This window comes from Chiroxiphia lanceolata, chromosome 1, assembly GCF_009829145.1.
Source record: "Chiroxiphia lanceolata isolate bChiLan1 chromosome 1, bChiLan1.pri, whole genome shotgun sequence".
Classification (NCBI taxonomy): Eukaryota; Metazoa; Chordata; class Aves; order Passeriformes; family Pipridae; genus Chiroxiphia; species Chiroxiphia lanceolata.
This window is the reverse complement of record NC_045637.1, coordinates 133,835,982-133,851,308: the sequence shown is the minus strand read 5'-3', so window position 1 is coordinate 133,851,308 and position 15,327 is coordinate 133,835,982. Positions and strand designations below refer to the sequence as shown.

The following is a 15,327-nucleotide window of genomic DNA, read 5'->3' as shown; positions in this document are numbered from 1 at the left end:
AAGATGAAGATTATATCACAAAGTGACCACTATCATAAAGATTAATTTGTTTTAATCGACCCTGGGGTCATTCTGATTTTTTTCTTATATTTTTTTTGTAGGAGGTTATTACATTTTTATCTCTCCAATTCAATAGACTCCTTGTTAAACAACTGTATATTTTGTATTGCCCTTGGATGTCACTGAAAAGGCTGAGAAGTTTCATGAAGGGAGGATAACTTACTGATGCAAGGAAACGGACAAGAGTGCCAATGGCATTGGCAGAAAATTTGCCTTGCGTGATGGAAACCACAGCATGAACAGTGGCTGAGCACCTTGTGGGGGCAAAAATGTTGAACTTGTCTCTGCTGTAGCATTAGTGTGCCCTTGGATATGGTGTGAGTGTGTGCCTGTGTGGGTTGCAGGTTTGTGTCACAGGCATTGTCACCAGGCTGACCTCGTCTCACAGGAGATGACATGTAGCCTAATTTCCTCCCACACTCCATACTGGCCAGGTTCAGTTTTAGAGCAGAAATGGTAAATGTGCCACTCACGCTTATGGCTGGCATATGTTAGAAGAGCGGTCTAATTTCCTCTTATCTTACACAAAACCATTCCCCAGTAGCTGACAAAGGCCGGTGTGGAGGTTTGATTTGCTGAGATTGGCAATTATTGCCTGCTTTTGAGAGAGCAGAGAGATGCTCTAATAGCTACAGGAAGCCAGCAGCTCTTCACAAAACACCCTTGATGTTCTGGACTGAACTGCTGTTGATGCTGATTTCAACTCTTCCCTATGGGGGAAGTCTTAATTTTCATATGGGGCCAGAATATTTTTAGGAAGAAAATTAAGATCTTTTTTTCAGCTTCTATCTCAATGCTACAGATACCAACAGAGAGGACAATCCCAGTCCTTAGGGAGTGGTTCCAAGAGCAGAGGAAAAGAAGAGAGATATAATGATTACATTTAGTCCTTTAGTGGTCTTAGATCTCCCGTATACTGTGATTCCTCCTCTTGTACAGAGTATTTTTTTATAGCACTTGCTATAAAAGAGCTTTAGTACATGTCAAACCCAATATAATTTCAGCCTCAGCAGTACAGGAAGGCAATGACAGTAAACTTCTTGTCCAAAGTTACATGTGCCCTAAAGAAAACATTGACCTGTAGAGTCCCTGACTCTTAGTACAGAACCATAGAATCATAAACTCATTAAGGTTGGAAAAGACCTCCAAGGTCATTGGGTCCAACCTTTGACCAAACACCACTATGCCAACAAAACCACAGCAGTAAGTGCCACATAGGATGGTTTCTTCAACACTTCCAGTCTCAGAATTTGTAGCTTTAAGTGCTTCTCTCCACCGATTTTGTGAACTGTTGAAAATGAGTCTTCCATATAGAAAATACACAATTTATAGCCTTCCCACCACATGCCACATGTTACTGGCATGTTTTGTCCACTTGATACACGGTAAGGAGTGGTAAGTAATCACTGTTCCCAGAGCCATCCAGTGCTTGTGCCATCTGATGTCACTGCATCACCTCCTACTTCCTTGCTGAGATTATAAAAATCCTCAGAACTTCACTTAGGAGTATCCTGACAGCAGGATTTCTTATGCTGAAGAGTTCTTTTCAGAAAGAAACCAACACACCACTAATGCATTAAGTACTTGAAAAAAACCTATTTTCATTTGAAGAAATGAAATTAAATTTTATTAACTGAAGTTGATTTTATTAACTGGTTTGAAGGGACTTACATTATAGTGATAGGAACGTAAATACATACATAAAAAATATCCCCTAGATGACAGCATATAGAAGTGAATATTTTGTAGTGATAAGATTTGATCCCTGAGACTGAGATCACAATTGTGTTTCTGTCTCCACCGAAACTACCATGAACTTTAGTAGATCAATGAGTCGAGTTAAATTGATTTGATTGAATAGAAGTTGTGTGTCTGAGTTATATTTTTCCCAGGCAAGAATTTAGAGATGTTTTTCTTACATTTTTCTTTTCTAGATCTGTATGTGTAAATTTTTTCCCATGGATTTATTACAGAATAAATTAATTTGAAGGTACTGCCATGCGGCATTTATTTGATTCTCATTAAGAAGATCAAAAAACACTTTTGAGCCACAGACTGGATTCTTAGTATGAAAAAATGCTCCTCCTGTTTGCAAAAACATGGTTTTGCAAGGTAATGGAGCCTGAGATTCTTTTTCTGGTACATATTAACTACATTTTCTGAGAACAAACCAATTTGTGTAATTACTCCAAAATCCTTCCACAGCTAGAACTCTCTACAACTCCCTACTGATAGTCTTTTCAACATTATTCCCATATTCATGCACTTATTCCAGTTATATCTTTTACAGGAATACTGCTGCAAGAATTCTCTTTAGAGAGTATTTTATTACTCATAAGGTTTTAGATCGTCCACATAATTTGATTGTTAGTTTTGTTATTTGCCTATTGGAGTTTCTCTTTGTTTACTTTTTATTCATATATTCCAAAAAAGACCTGAAAACCTTAAGCAGTCTCATGATCCTGTAGTGGGGGACACCTGCAGATTGAAAGAAAGAAAATCTCAAATGAAGAGAGCTATAAGTAGCTAAGATATAGAAGTAAATAGGTGTAAAAAAGGAGAATAAAATGGAGAAAATGAGCCAAGGTTTCAGGAAAAACAATGTAGGGTCTGAAATCTAACGTAACTTGGGATGTTGGTGGCTGAAATGCACGTGAGTGCAAAGCAGAAACTCAAACCACCTCCTTTTCGTTGTACTTGGTCTGTGTCCCAAACCCTTGTTAGTCCTGAGAAATGCTGGTCCAAGGGTGATGTGTTTTACACCTTCTACCAGACACTCTGTTGTAGCCTGGTGCGAGTCAGCCCCAGAGCTTTTCACCAACATGAGACAGAACATTACCTGTGTGGCACCAGTTTTCTTTCAGACATCTGAGCAGAGAAGTGCCATGATGGGCATCATGGTGGTTAATGTACAGGTCAGTTTGGTGAAGGTGTTCTGTGTCTGTACCAAAGGCAAAGATGCCAAGATAGATAGGCAGTGGAGGTGCAGTCACTGCAGCAAGTGGAAGAAAAAAGTGGTATATAGAAGAGAGGAAATAATAAGATTAAATGAAACTCGGGGGAGGGAAGTGTAACACTTAACAGAAGCTATGCCACAGGGATTCTCTTGCTGAGTGAAGCAACGAGCCTGCCAAATAGTGTCACTTGTAATCTGTTGGGTCAGGTGTTGCATTTCTCTACAGTGCTGCTGCTGTTGCTGCCTCGGGTGTTCTGTGTTGGTGCTTTGGGGTCCGGCAGCAGCATGGCATGCACGGACCCTCCAGTGAAGATTCTGAAGAGGAACTAGCAATTTCCAGTGATCAGGCTGAGGTCAAGTCCTTTTCCCTGCATGCAGCTGTGCTCTGATAAACAGGCTCCTATACTCTCTTAAGGAGAGCACCTCATACCAGTGGCATCCATGCTTTGTAGCTGCTTTCAAAAACAGTTTGCTCATCTTGTAGAAAACAGAACAGGATTTCCCAATCAAAATACAAAACTACCTACAGATTCTATGTATTTTCTCGCCTTTTGCCTCATCTTGATAATTTTTTTCATGTTTGAAACATAAAATGTAAGAACAGTTAATGTCAGATGTTTAAAATGACTATGCTATGCATCGTGCAAGTGACTGCTGGCTTCTGAAAAAGCTGTAATTGTAATGCCTTTCCCTCTGTGCAGTAAATGGACATAAATATTCACATGACTGGGTACATTAGGCTAGGTAGACTACACATTTGATGAAACAAGTATTTGCAAATAAATGCTATTAAAAAAAAGGCGCACTGAAAATCTCCTTCATAGTCCTTTAATCAACATTAGTGCATTACAACATAGCTGAATTTGGTAAGGCACTAATAGGTAAGTTCTTCTGAAGGGTAGAGTGACAGTGAGAATTTAAGGGAAGTTTGGATTTTTTTTCTAATTCTGCATACAAGTATTGACATGGTTCAATACTGAACAGATTTGGTGCACATGCAGTAGGGCTTCCATCCCTGTCAGTAAAACTAGGGGGAATTTTTGAATAGGGTCTGCTGGATTTGATTTGAAAGGTGTATATTTTATTTGCAGAAGAGGCAGATATTAATTTTCGTTTTATTTCTTTACTGTTTAGTTACACTTAGAGTTTCTATTATTTTTGTTACCCTAGTGACTACTTCTGATTTGCTCTTTTTTTTACTGAAGCATAACATCCTCATGAGAGGAAGAGGAGGAGCAAACACTGATCTCTTCTCTGTGGTGACCAGTCATAGGACCTGAGGGAATGGCTTAAAGTTGTGTAAGGGGAGGTTTAATTTGGATCTTAGAAAAAGGTTCTTCACCCAGAGGGTGGCTGAGCACTGGAACAGGCTCCCCAGGGAAGTGGTCACAGCACCAAGCCTGACAGAGTTCAAGAAGTGTTTGGACGATGCTCTCAGGCACATGGTGTGACTCTTGGGGATGGTCCTGGGCAGGGCTAAGAGTTGGACTCGATGATCCTTGTGGGTCCCTTCCAAATCGGAATATTCTGGTATTCTGTGGTTATTATTTGGTTAAATACCTTTCTCCTCAGAAGAAGGAAATTGCCTTACCCTCAGAGCAGAGTTCATCTTGTCTGATGTAGCCATGTGCAGAGCAGATGCTGAGCCTAAGCCCCCTACTTCCAACTCTTCCTGGTCAATGAAGAAAGATAAGCACTTCTGGAGTAATTTGTCTCTGAAATCTGTCTCAGGATGTCAGGGATATCTCCATTTGGTGTAGCATGTCCGGATGGTGTTTGTCTAAGTACGAAAGCATGGCTAAAAGGAGATGGGATGAACACCCTTGTGAGTGATAGTCAATTCCTGGTGTCATGTGAGCGGTTTGGATATGTGTTTATGGAAAAACAGTGTTTGACAGTATGGTGTGTGATACTGTGGGATGTCTTGTGGATTTACAGTCTCAATTTCCAATTTCAGGGAGGAGAACATTGCTATTATCAGGGAAAAATTCGAGGAAATCCTGTATCATTTGTTGCCTTGTCAACATGCCATGGATTACAGTAAGTTTGCTCTTTTAGTTTTACTGGCCTTTTTTTATTACTCTTTGAAGGAAAGTAAAGCTATTTATAGTAAAATAATATATGTATATAGTAAAACAAATGCTATTTATTTTCCTACTAGTTTGTCACCAATATTAAGTACTCAACAATCTTCAGAATTATTTTTTTTCAAACTGAGTACTTATGGCAGTGGCCAGGTATTGTTTTAAGATAATTTATTAGAGACAGCAGAGTAGAAGTAGCTGAAAACATCCTATTCTACAAGAATGAAAACAATACCAGTGTACCATTTGGAAATTATGTCTTTTCTTTTTGCTACAATGATGTATATTATCTTTCTTTTCTAATTTCTTTACAAAGAAAATGCCAGTTTAGAGTTTATTTTGTACTATCCTTTTTTTTTTTAAGCAGAATTGCTGGCCTTAAGTTGTGGCATTGAATAAATACCTTTGATATAGTAAAATCTTGAAAAATCTAGAAGGAAAGATATAAAATGGTGCAATAATTTTGCTTTGAATTTCATAATTTTAGTGAAAATATAATTAAAACATCTATCATCTGAGGGTTACATTAAACTGTGTTATTGATTGTACAGCTTTTGGACCTGTCTACTTTTGGTACTATTGAATGATGCTGGTCAGGTTTTCAGAGCAACCAAGCAACTTCAGTGCCTGTTGCACCTGGGAATTACAGGATCTCAGCACTTTTGATACTGAGGTCAGCTTGAAAAGTCACAGCGGCAAGTGTGGAGGTTATGTGAGCTTTGCCTTTTTCTGCAAAAACGGGGCTTAGCTGATGGAAATCTTCAGCCTGTTGTCTATCTTCAGCTATTCTGTAGTTCTGGTATCAACCATATAAGTACATATATTTAAGTAGTGTCTTTCTTTTATACTTGTATGTTCTTTGTTAGGAAGGGCGAGAATGCATGCAGAAGGCTTGCATCCTTGCACTTACCTGATTAACAGCTGTGCAGCTCAAGAAACTTGAGCCCAGTTTCAGTATGGACAGTGAGACTAAAAATAGTAGCATCCTAATGCATCCTGAGCCACTGCATGGCTTCCATTAGCAATGATCCATTAGGTCTTGGCCTCTGCTAACTCCTGGGAGAAAAAGCAGAAAGGAAGGAGAGTCTGCATCTGTCCTTCCCTGCCCTCTTTTTGTGAGTTTATTCTTAAGACTGAGCATCCTGCTGCTCTGTATTCTTAAATGGCCTGATATTCAAATTGGTCAAAATGATGCATCAAAAATGTTGCATTTTTTTAATTGTGCGATTGAGCTCTCTCTTGAGAGTTATCTTCCCCTCCTCAACCTCTCCCCCCCCTTTTTTTTTTCCTGTTACAATAAAGTTTCAGCAGAGTTATCCTTCACACGGTCTTTCTCTAGCAGGCTGGTAATTAGAGCATCCAGTATGAGAAAGTAATGCTTTCCCGAGCTGTATTAAACTCACGTTCTCTGGCGCTGCATTTCTGTCATTACAACTAGTTCCTACACAGTCGAATTTAAATGATAAGTAATTACTAGAAACTCACACTGGCACAGAGTTCCTTCGCTTCAACCACAGTTTGGAGCACCTCGCTGGAATAAGGGAATCTGGGAAGAGTTGTCTTCTAATAAGGTCTACAGGGCAGGACATTTGCTTTCATGAATTTTAAGAAGTGCATAAGACAGAACAGATGCCTTTAATCGAATAACAAGCTTCATATCCTCAAAGTTCATGCCAGTCTCTTCTCTTGCATATTAGTACCTCTGGATCTCGGCCAGTAACAGCAGAATTTTTCATACATGTGAGAAAATGTTGGGCTTTTTTAATCATAAATTATAAGTTCTTCTGTTGGTAATGTCTGTTTTGTGTGCTTCCTTTTATTAGTTAAATTGATCAGATGACTGGCTGACAGAATAGTTACAATTATGAATGTCTTCTCTTAATGACTTTACTAATGACAAAGGTACCTTTGCAACCTTAACTTCCAGCGAGCCGCTTTGTTTGGATTTTTGTTGTTGTTTTCTGTGAGATGTGCTGTAACCACGGTTTCCTATGGGTTAACACAAAAAAGACTTTGAATGCAAAACACAGCGGTTGCTGGGATATAAATAAGCTATAGTCAGGCAGCCCTGGGTTTGGAGGAGAGAGTACAGGCAGCAGGCAGGTCTGGGATTTTGCTGCCAGCTGGTGGTGAATGTTAAAACTGCCGTTACTGCTGCAAATTTGACTTTCACGCCTACAAGTTTGATTGTTTGAAGACTATACATCATCAAAATGCAGGTTTTTGAAATGGCCCATGTTTTGGTGTTGGTTTCTCTCTAACACATCCATGAGCATGGGGTTTATTCACAGGACACTGGGCTGTTGAAGTTGTTTGGAAAAGAGCCATTAACGCTTTGAGAGGACAAGCCAGATCTATAGGTCAGCTGTGACTATTATTGTTGTCACTGTTGAGTGACTTGATCAGAGATCAGTGCTGCTGGGTGCACCAGTCTCACGAGAAGCTGTTTGCTGATAGAGCTTTGTCTTGCAGACTGTGCTTAACTAAAATTGCAATTGGAAGTTTGGCCTGATAAAAAGCTACAGTATATTCCCCAACCTCACCTTATTCCCAAGCAAAGAAGCTTCAGTAGGTGCTAGAATATTTCACCTAAGCTGTGTAGACAGTATTTATTTCTAAAGAGTAAGCACAGGTAATTTGAATGGTGAAACAGCTTTACATTTTAGAAATTACTCATGCTCACACTTGCTGTATGTTATACAGTCAATAACCCAAGATACTTCTGTAATTGTCAATTTTGCTGATTAGGAAAACCTGCTGCATAAGAAAAAAGAAAAGTATCTGGTTTTGTTGTTTATAATTCAGTGTTTATTTTGGGTGGTTTTAAGAGTAATGCAAATAAATAAATAATCTTGCTTTTGTGCTGCTGTTGAGGGCTCTGTGCCTAATTTGAGTTCACAGTTCATATTTATGGCCAAGCTTAAAGACCTTAGTAGTGGCCCTTTGAAAGGGACAGGCTGATACAACCTAATCCCAATCATGCACGTATGCCACTGAAATAAAGGCAAAAGTATTAAAAAAATATGCTGATTTGCTTGAAGATCAGAGTGGTAGTGATATAAGAAATACTCTTTGACTTTATGCTCTTACTGTAATATCAGTATCAACACTATCTTTAAATGAAATGCTGAGGAAAGAGTTAATAAAACCCATTAAAACCTAACATTAATTCAATTAAATAACATTTTTTTATTTGAGGAAAGCTATTCTTATGTTCCAAATATGTGTGTTCATAAAGACAAGTTGTTTACTTATCTGTTGAAGGTAGATATCTCTTGCGCGGGAGTGGGGGCTTTGAACTAGATTTTCAGTTGGCTAAATTAGTCCATTTTTTGGTGTTTGTATATGTTATAGAGAAGGTTTGTGGAAGAAAGAACAGTCTGTTTCACCACAGGAGAAAATCTTTCTTTCTGAAGTGAAGAAACAAAAGATTGGTCCAAAATTGCATTCAGTTCCTGAAACCAGTTTTAACTGCTTCCTTTTCTAAATATTTAAATTTTTAAAGTATATGAACTTCTTAAACTTAATTCCATGTTGCACCAGTATTTGTTTAGTAAATCAGTATTTACATTTCCTGCTCTTGACAGTGGGATGTTCTATGATGGAAATCATACTTACCTTATTGAGCCAGATGAGAACTACACTTCAGATGTAAGTAGACCTTGCAGTAGTCCTGCTGTATTTGTTGATTACAGTCATCCATGGGTGCAGGGTAGGCGTAAGGCTGTGGGACCAAAGGATCATCCCCTCATTCTCCACTCATTTACCTCATGTGTAAGACTCCATCATCACAGACAAAAATTAGGCAGTGGTTTATATATATATGTGTGTACTCCGTAACACTTTAGAGCACTGCAGCACAGAGGGTGATGAGGGTCCCTTGGAACCAGCAACAGAAGCCCTGTCCCCTTGTCTGGCACTTCCTGCTGTGGGTTCATGACATCATTTTCCTCCTGGTTCATCCTTGACTCTAGTTCAGCATCTCCTGCAACTCTCATTAACTCTCCCTGGGCAGCTCTCTTAAGCCTAGCTTTAGGCATGCTCAGCCACTCTGATATACTCAGGTATTTCCAGTGAAAGATGATTAACTGTGATGTTAGTGATCATATTATAACTGGGTAAAGAAGAACGGTGCCTTGCAACTTACATGTTCACTGGTATATGTGTTGGATAACAAGAACCTTTGCAATTGTCTATTTAAGGCTCATGAGATGGATTAGTTTTTCCCAGTTTAATTCTTGCAATTATTTACTATTACAGGATGACTTCCATTTCCACTCTGTTTACAAATCCAAGTTGTTTGAGTTTCCTTCTGATGACCTACCATCTGGTATGATTTTTTACTATTCATGAATTATGAAATGTTTTAGTCTAAGGCCAAATTTGTTAATGCCATTTGATAGATCATCTTCTGATAGTATATTGTTTCTTTTTATGTATCTTCTTTTCCCCAATTAAATAAAAAGGCACTGAAAAAAAGGATTTTGATGAAAGTGCTAAAAGAACCCTGAATCCAATGAACGAAACCTCTCCTAGAACTTCATGTTGTGATATATGTTTCTCTTAAAAAATCATGTGGTGTATGGACTGAATTATGTGCTAGTATTTGTAGAGTGGAAAGGATTGAGGTAGCCTAAAGATGATAAAAATAAACCTTACATTGCCAGTGGTTGATAACTCTTCATGAATTTTTCCTGTTTTGAGATACAGGGCAAGTACCATGGTGTGAGCATAAGCATGGGAGACAAGAACTTGCCAAATGTCATTGCTGTTCAGTGACTCTCTCATCTCCAGTCCAATCAGCATCTTTCACAGTACCGGCTCTGATGAGAGCCATGCATTTCAGTGCAAATGAATATAGAGGCAGAAGTGGTTTCAAGTGTTTGTATGATGAATGCCCACGAACTTTTCACATTTTGTATGGACGGAGAAGGGTTTTTTAAAAAAATGAGTTTTCATCTGAGAAGTTGGCATGTTAATTGAAGCTAAAATTGCAGTATTTATGACATATCCCCATTCTGTCAAGGATCTGCCAATTTTACAGATGCGTTTTCCTACTCTATAATATATATCCTAGATAAATAAAACTTTTCGTCATAAACACTGATGTTTTAGTACAAACCGTCTCTAGACTAATTTCTTCAGGAGAGTTATGAATATCCAGTCTTCTTGTTACAAACTTTTTGTCCTGTGGTAACAGTTGAGTCAGAGATCTTATGGTGCTGAGTACTGCACATAGAATGGTCCTTCCCTGGAGCACAGTGTGTGCAGGTTTGGTAGTTGTCAAGCAAAGAATAATTCAGAGAGCTAGTGAGGAAAAAGCCAAGGGAAATTGCTACAACTGGCTCGCCTAATTTTGGTTCTGAAGAATATCTGTAGGATATGGAGAAGTAAACTTTAACTCACAGTCTGCTTTCCCACATGCTCATACTTGCTTTTGTAAAATTGTTTGAAAAGGCATTTCTGAGGTTTGTAGTGAAAATTTCCATAGTTATAATACATCCTCATTAAGAATCTCACAATTTTTCTTTGTCAGTGTTTATTCAATTTATCTCTCTTTAAGTCATCCTCCATGCATAGCCACAGCTCCAGAGGACAAGAGCCCCATCGATGTCTCTGCGTGGTCCTGCCTCTTCCCTTCTAGTGCTGAAGAGTGCTGAGCGTTGTCTTGACTTGTCTTTTTTTCTTTAAATAATATTGGCAATTAATTGCTAGTAGTATTGTTATGATTGATTTTTTTAAAAGTACTACAGCAGAATTATTATTATTAGTAGCAAGCATTGTGCTACGGTATGTCATCAGTATTTCTTACGTTCCTTATTATTCTTGTAATTTATCAATTTGATCAGCCTAAGGAAATCTTCCTTGAAGCCAAGATTTTCCTCTTATCTTTGAAAGAATGTTTGTATAAGCTAAAATTTCCACTCAGCACTGCATTAGGAATGAACTGGATGTATCATCAGCTCCAATCTTGATGTTAGAAAGGGAAAAAATTCAAGTAATAGGGATTATTTGCTATCAGTGATAGTAAAAGCACACACTGTTATACTACAGTATCGCTATCATTGATAACAATGTACTTTTTACATTCTTTTGCTTCTTGTGTATTAAAAAGAAGCAAGGTATTGCACAAAAGATTTTACTGTACAGTACTTTGGAATGGTCTGAGAGGTAATAGGGCTTTAAATAAGGAAAACTTGGATGAATGACTTGGCATGCTTAGAGCATTTGACTTTGTATTTACTAGACTATATTTTTCCCCACAACCTGTGATGCCTTAGATACAACCTTAGATAACACTATGGTATTGAAGGTGCTGTTTTTCAAATAACGTGTAACAGATGTCCCTTTTTTTTTTTTGAGATCACTTGAAAAATGTGCAGATGTGACCCTTAGGGACATGATTTAATTGGACTTGGCAGTGTTTGGTTTATAGTTGAATTCAATGATTTTAGCAGTCTTTTCCAACCAAAATGATGCTATGACTGCGAATCCTCATTACAGTTTTTCAAGGTAAACTACTTCCATCAAAATATCTTGTTAGGCTTTTGGTGATTTTTCTGGTCCTGTTCTGTTGCCTGAAGGCTCTTGGCTGGAAATGTACCATGTGTGAATTCATCCAGCTTGTGAATTATAACACAGTGTTAATGTGTTAACATTAATGACTGCATCATTTCTGTCTGGAGATGACTGACTTCTGATAGTGGTAAAACAATCACATTTGCTGGTAAAGTTATCTGAGATCCTGTATACGTATTGTAAATTATTTTTTTATTAGTTGAAAAGTGTTATTTTTAGCAGTTTCATTACTCATGTTATTAAACCAAAAATGACAGGTTAAGATCCAGTTGTGTAGCACCAGAACACATGCCAAATTAATTAACATATATAAAGCATAATAAAAACAACACTGTAAGAAAGTTTTCAAGATTTAGTTTCTCACCATTGCAAACTCAAGAGACTGCAGGTCTTTAAGCTATAAATAGGGAACCTTTGGTGTGAAGTCAGTAAAGGGAAAAATAAATATTACAAATGAAGCAACTGCAAACATTTAATTTACATGTCTCAAAGAAAGATCTTGGGGTTATGTGAATAGCAAACACGTTTATACAAGATAAGGAAAGAGGTTTCTTTTGTATAGGGAAAGAGAGGCAGCGACTATGAATCTAAGATTAATGATGGAAAAATACTTCTTGGACATTTAAAAGGGTGAGAACAAGTGTTGTCCTCTGCTTAATTTATAATGTGTCCTTTTCCGTGAGTGGCTAGTAATAGATTTGGTGAAGGGATTTGGCAAAAGAATAAACTACTTGGTGCATATGATTAGAGATTCAAGAAATTAAAGACACAGTGGGATTAGCAGGGAGGAATATTGTATTGATAAGTGAGCATTGCCAAATCTTATAAGGTTTCTCCCAACCCTGACATATTTTGCTTTGTGAATATAATCGTCTTAAAGCATTAATTCTGACTTCCATGCTCTTCTTATTAATTTAGGTAGCTATTGCAAGAACTCTGTCAATGGCTGCTGAATTCCTGAAAATGTTATTCACTCCATGGAAGCACTGTGCTAATAATATTTCATGCCCAGTGTTGGTGAAGTTTTGGCATAGAACATCTGCTGTGCTTTCAGAAGTGTGACACCCACAGATCATCTGTTTCAACAGACCCAGATTATCACTAGTAGAGGTTTTAATAAGAGCCCTGTTACTGAGAAGCATCTATAACGTTGCCTCCTTTCTAGTCGGAAACTTTAAAAAATGAGTTGTTGTTGCTGTATCTGATGTGCTAAAGAATGCCATACTACGGTCATGTGGCATCAGGGTCACTGATTGTTGGAATATATTCTTGTAAATATTCGGTGTATTTGTCTGTGTTTTCTGCTTAGAGTTCTGGCAGATGAATGCTACATCACAGAATTTTGTTGTAAGGCCAAGACACAAAAGAAGGAAAAGGCAGGTATGTGCCAATATGTTTGTTTATAAGTAATATACCATCAAGTTTTTTTTATGTCTGCTGAGTTAATTTACCCACATGGAGTTCTGCTGCTTGTGCTGGTTTGGCATGAGGTCTCTATATCAATACAGCTGTTACAAAAAGAGATATGTAATGTGAGCTGAACATTGTTGGGTTCTCTTGGACATTGCTTACCTGAAGAGTTATGAAATTGTTAAATACTGCTGAATTCCAAATGAAAAACTGTTTTTTCTCATTTTGAGTATAGAGTTTTATCAGAAACTCCCATTAATGAAATACATATTTTTTTTTATGTTACAATGGTGACAAGTAGCTCACTTTATTTTGATTCAAAATAAATATTTTAAACTGAGGGTTCATTCCCTGTTTATTAAAGTGAGGGAGCCACTAAGTGCAGGTGTTTGGTACCAGTTACACTCTCTCTGTGTTGTAAGACTCTAACCTTAGAGTTATATTCTCTCTGTAGGTTCGTCAGATTCCACGTAAAGTTGAAGAAGAAACAAAATATATTGAGTTAATGATTGTAAATGATCATCTAATGGTAAGACTGACACACTTCAACATCTTACAATTATAATTAGCATCACCTTTAATTGATCCATAAGAGATAACAATTAAGAACAATATATGGCCAGATTACATTTAGTATGTCCTTAATAAAAAAGATTCTGGTTTCATTAAACATTGATGAAGTTGTTTCTGAATTTTGGCAAGGTAATTACACAAGGAATGCAACTAGGCCTGAGTATCAGGAAAAAGGGTCATAAAGTAATGTCAGTGTGACTTAAGCTGATGATTTTCTTTCTGGCTTTCTTGAACACTTCTCTTAGTTACAGCCACTCAGCAATCAATAGTGCAGTTATTGCAGTTGACAATGGGGAAATTAATAGTGACTACATTTTTTGATACATCCAAATCAATATAGGGAAATTATTTTGTTAAGCTTGTATACTTTCTCTGGGAGAACATAAATAGGCTCTTTAATGTAGTGGAAAGAGACATAATAAAGATTAGTGTATTGAAGAAAAACCAGGCTCATTGAAGTGGGAAAAGGCACAGATTTATGTAAGTGAAGATTATTAATAATTAATGAAAATATCAAAGGAAATGGTGAATTCTTCATGTCTTGCAGTCTTCAAAGGTAGTGTCAAACACAAACGATAGAATCCCATCTTGAAGTAACTGGATAAAAGTTCAGACTGGTGGTGTTCATCTGATTGGTGACATTAGATGATTTTATGGTCCTTTATGACTTTAAAAATCAAAATATTTCTATACATTTTGTCTACTCTTTCTTTAATGTGCAGTGGTTCTCTCAAACAATACCCAAATGGGCAAAAACAGACATCAAAGTATACAAGGAATGTGTCACTGTCCTTGGACAGCGTGCTCCTCCTTCAGCTCAGTTTGGTGAGCATAGCAACAAATTCTTGGATTAAAACGAATAATAATGGATGCAGATTCCCTAAATTGGTGTAATTGTGTTTGATCCTAAAGACACGAAGCAACAAGTTTCCCCTTGGGACCTTAGCTGTTTGGGAAGATTTTCTCCAAGGACCATGTTTTCTGACTTGGATTAATTACAGCTACTGCAAGAGTCAGTCCACTTAGGAGTTTATTCTCAGAAGCAAATGCCAGTGAATATCCATGACTGAAGAAGCCAAATAATCTCCTCGTGGGAGAAGGAAGTATCATTGTCGGCTCTGGGGTTGTCCCTTTCCCCATGGCCTGGGCTGGTGCACATGTGTATTTAGATTTCCCTCTGTGCATCAGTCGATGCCTCGCTCCAGGTGCACTCGGTGTGGAGCTGACACCCTAAAGAGTTGGAGCTTCTTTTGCTGTTCACCCTCACCAGGCATTCCCAGAGGGCACAATGAAATTCATGCTTCCTCCTCTGGTCCAGGGAACTGGCTACATCCCACCAGTCCCCCTGGGGTGCTCACCACTGCGAGGGGTGCAGTGCCCACCTCTCTGCCCTCTCAGCTGCTTGTCCAACCATTGCTTCCAGCTGGGGCATAAAGCTTTTAAAACCCAAATGGACTTATAAATTATTATACTGAAAATATTTCAGTAGGCCTCCAGTGTCTCTAAGTATCCTAAAGTGTGAGATTTTAACTGCAAATAGAGACTTGAGTAGTATACTTATTTCCCTTTGTTTCAGTGTTTCATTTTCCATTTATTTTTTAGCTTTTTCATTTCATTCTTTCTGTAATTTTTAGATTCACAGTCCTGTTCTTCTGTTTTTTGGTT

At 37.9% G+C, this 15,327-nt stretch overlaps 1 protein-coding gene across 6 annotated transcripts in view; it reads left to right on the top strand.

Annotated features, from left to right (window-relative positions):
* Nucleotides 1-15,327, top strand: part of ADAM22 (ADAM metallopeptidase domain 22) — a 130,752-nt gene that overhangs the window by 67,750 nt on the left and 47,675 nt on the right. For all 6 annotated transcript variants that reach the window (XM_032678940.1, XM_032678849.1, XM_032678765.1 and 3 more), the window contains exons 5-9: nt 4,974-5,056; nt 8,688-8,751; nt 9,361-9,430; nt 12,989-13,059; nt 13,544-13,618. In XM_032678940.1, coding sequence (XP_032534831.1) covers nt 4,974-5,056; nt 8,688-8,751; nt 9,361-9,430; nt 12,989-13,059; nt 13,544-13,618 — 363 coding nt within the window. The remainder of the gene's footprint in view (nt 1-4,973; nt 5,057-8,687; nt 8,752-9,360; nt 9,431-12,988; nt 13,060-13,543; nt 13,619-15,327) is intronic.